The 3,717-nt window shown below is 42.1% G+C and overlaps 1 protein-coding gene across 5 annotated transcripts in view; it reads right to left on the reverse strand.

Moving 5' to 3' along the window:
• Nucleotides 1-3,717, reverse strand: part of rap1gap2a (RAP1 GTPase activating protein 2a) — an 88,157-nt gene that overhangs the window by 14,761 nt on the left and 69,679 nt on the right. For 4 of the 5 annotated variants that reach the window (XM_046073310.1, XM_046073311.1, XM_046073308.1 and 1 more), the window contains 4 exons: nucleotides 2,642-2,791; nucleotides 2,365-2,477; nucleotides 2,104-2,202; nucleotides 1,823-1,943 (listed from right to left, as the gene is read on the reverse strand). In XM_046073310.1, the coding sequence (XP_045929266.1) occupies nucleotides 1,823-1,943; nucleotides 2,104-2,202; nucleotides 2,365-2,477; nucleotides 2,642-2,791 (483 nt within the window). Of the gene's footprint in view, nucleotides 1-1,822; nucleotides 1,944-2,103; nucleotides 2,203-2,364; nucleotides 2,478-2,641; nucleotides 2,792-3,316; nucleotides 3,459-3,717 lie in introns of those variants that run through there. The other variant, XM_046073312.1, reaches the window with a different exon arrangement.

Below are 3,717 nucleotides of genomic sequence, written 5' to 3' on the forward strand. Positions count from 1 at the left end.
TTGGTCTAAAATTATGTGGGAGGGAGGGATCTAAACCAGGTTTCTTTAAAAGTGGGTTCACGCAAGCCGTTTTAAAATAATCAGGGACACAACCAGTAGATAGGGAGCTGTTGAAAACAGAGATAAAATGGGGCCCAATAGAATCTATTACTTTCAGTAAAAATTTTGTAGGTATTACATCAAGTGGGCTGGAGGACACTCTCATTTGTGATACTGTTTTTAAAAGCTCAGACAAGTCGATGGGATAAAACTGGTTAAAACTCTCTTGTTGCTGGTGAGGAACCTCTGAGTAAGAGGCCGCGGGGGTAATAGAGGCTCTGATTGACACCACCTTATTGGTAAAATAAGATAAAAACAATTCACAGTCATCATTACTTCCAGCTGAGGCACAAGGAGGGGTTGGGTTTACCAGCTGATCCACAGTCTTAAACAGAAACCTGGGATTGTGTTTATGTGTAGTAATGAGTTCAGAAAAATAGTGTGTTCTCGCATCATCATCTCGCACATGCTACAGCCAGCTGACAGATAGCTTAGCTTAGCCTGGCTCTGTCTGAACGTTTGAACAAATCCCCCTCCCAGCACCTCTAAAATCACTAATTAACATGTTTGTCCAAAAGCCAAACTGGAAAAACAAAAAGTCGCTGTTTTACGGGGGATTATGTGCTGGACCAGAGGTTTTCAAAGTGGGAGGTGAGCCTCACGTTAGTCATTACATTAGTGATCAAAAGGAGACCGCATTGAATAGCCTAAATTTGCAGTTTTGGAGAATTTTACTATTTTCCCCACTTTCCCAGTGAGAAACTAATACATGCCTTAGGACAGACCCTTTTTTGTGTGGTCTGAAGTTATGTCCAACACCAATATTAGGCTATCTTGACTCAATTGTTGAGTTTCTATGGGATTAAATAACTTAATCCTGATCCGATTGGCACCCAAGAAAACTAAGTGAGTAAACTAAGTGTGGGTATGAGGGGGCGCATTTTTCCAAGCTTTGTCTGTGGGGAGGCGCACCGTCTCAGATTTTGAAAAGCTCTGTGTTGTAAAGCAACAATTGTTGTTTGGGTTTTTTTTTACGGATTGAACAAACAAAACATCTTCATTTGTTAACTTTATAGGTGCCGGTAGTTGGATTTGTTACTTTTGGACTGAGCCAGGCTATCTGTTTTCTCTTGTTTCCGATCTTTCTGCTAAGCTAAATGGCTGCTGGCTGTAGCCATACAGATCGATCTGTGGTATCCATCTTTTCCTTTAACTCTCAGCAAGAAAGCAAACTAGTGTATTTCCGAAAATGTTCAACAATTCCTTTAAAACCTGAATGAGAAGTTCTTTTAAGGCAACAAAAAGCATGAATTGGAATAATTTTACCTTGTGATGACCACTGACCTACTGTACTGCTACAGCATATCTTGCATAAAGCTCTGCTTTAACTATTTTCTCTGGCCTTCAATAAACGGCAATTTTAACAGCACACTCTGCACACTGATTGTGTTCCAGTTAAATGGTGAGAGTCGGAAACTATTTGACAGCATTGCTCAGGTAAAATAAAACACTGACAGGCAGTGTCATCTAATACACAGCAAGTGAGAGGAGCTATAATCATTATTATCAATGTGCTGACAGGCAACAATTCTCTATTAGACCGTTCTTGGTAATAATAGAGTATATTCTATCCATGAAAGCTTTGACACTACCAACAACCTCAAACTCCTTTAAGATTGTGTTTCCAGTTAAACAACAGATGGAGCGGGCAGGACTTTGTGATGTCATTACACATTTTCTTCTCGTTGACTTTGTTCAAACGAACTGTGAGTGTTGCACTCACTGTCTCCAGCTCTTCCAGAGCTTCTGTTTCTCCCGTGGTGCTGCTGAAGCTGCTGGTGCTGGATGAAGAACGAGAGATGTTCGGTCTGCCGCCACCGCACTCTTTCAGCTTGATAAACGGCCTGTTGAGGAAAACAGATGGAAACGTAGATGTAGAGAAGCTGCAAATTAAGATGTTTTACAGAAGACCTTGACAGAAGAACTGGGAAAGAAGAATACATTTCATCTAAAATGATGTCTTCTGTTTACAAATCGATTTCCAGGAGCTGTTACTGGTCTTACCTGTCTTTGTTGGGGCAGATCTCAGGTGAGCTGGGATTGGAGGATGTCTCCGACCTCACTTCTTGGGACAGCGGGCAGATCTCCGCAAGCTTTTGGTCGCTGCAGACAAAAGAACACATTAATGACAACACCACTGTGACGACTTCCTGGAGTCCCCGCTACCTGTACAAAAGCACGGACACAGTTGGTGTCCGTGGTTTCGCACAATCATGACACTGACTGATGCAGCGGGATTTAAAAGAGTGAGTCCTAAACACCAACCTGCGGGTGTGTTTGTCCGATGGGGTGTCCGTGCTGGAGTGGAGACGAGGGAAGAGGCCTGAGCGTCGTTTCACTGGGCTCTTCAGAGGAGACTTGGCTGACAACACAGGAGGCTGAAGATCACAGATTACTGACTTAGGTTTCTCCTTTTTTTTGTAAAACTGTTACATGCTCTTGATAACTAATTCAGATTAAATAATCATCCCTTAAAAATGGCATTGTCTCTCTCTCTCTCTCTCTCTCTCTCTCTCTCTCTCCATTATACCCTATCACTCACAGTGAAGGTGCTCTTTGTGCATTCGCTGGTACTCTGCGGCAGTCCTCCTCCACTCACGCTGGCCGGGACCCCACCTCCCACCCCAGGGCTCCTGTGACGGTGGGACCCCACCATGGTCTCCATAGAGTGGCTCCTGACACGCATGGCTCTCTGGAGGAAGGAGGAAGGAGAGGAAACAGGAGAATGAGTGGACGAGGGAAAGGAGGAGCACAGAGGGAAGGGAAAGAAGCAGATGGGTAAAGGAAATATTGGTGAAAGATAGAGTGCACGTGGAAGGAAGGAAAGGCCAGGGTGTGGAAAGTAACATAAGTGAAATGGAGATACAGAAGAAAAGGTTTTTATCAGTTTTAATGCAGCATTCATTTTAATGTATGAAATAACGTTTACGTGAAAGATGCTGTTGCACAACACAACCACCAGAGGATGCTGTTCTACAAGAAAGAAGCTAAGAGTTGAGCGGTTAAATGAACATGTGTTGTACTAATCCTAATGACTTTGTATTCACTTAGTTCATTGATAACAAGATTCATAAAAAAAATCTAGGGTTCATAAAAAATTCCTAGAGAGAAAAAGTTCAATAAAAAAACACAGTTACACAACATTTTCTTCTCTGTACTGCAGATGCAGCATGAAATAGGCTACATATTTTCTCTAAAAGTACAAACACAAACAACATCATATAAAAGAAGGTTTATTAATCCTCTGGTGAATTTACAGTAATGCAGACAAGGTGATACACAGTGACTGCCAGGGCAGCAATGATAACAGCGCCCCCTGGGACTGACTGCAGAAAATGCAAAGTAGCTGTCCATAATGCCTGTGAAGAGTAAGAGAGCAAGATTGTCACATTAGTCACACATATAGGTCTCACACACACACACACACACACACACACACACACACACAAAACGGAAATACACATTTTAATGGTAATGTTAGTTGAGGACAAAAGATTGTAAAGAGACACTAATGCAAAAGAAAGAGTTAATATGGAAGAAAAGAATTAAGATTCACAAAGACAAAGAAACCACTGTTTCACAAATACATGAGTACATCAGTGTTTACATTCACCCCCC

This window comes from Micropterus dolomieu, linkage group LG17, assembly GCF_021292245.1.
Source record: "Micropterus dolomieu isolate WLL.071019.BEF.003 ecotype Adirondacks linkage group LG17, ASM2129224v1, whole genome shotgun sequence".
NCBI lineage: Eukaryota > Metazoa > Chordata > Actinopteri > Centrarchiformes > Centrarchidae > Micropterus > Micropterus dolomieu.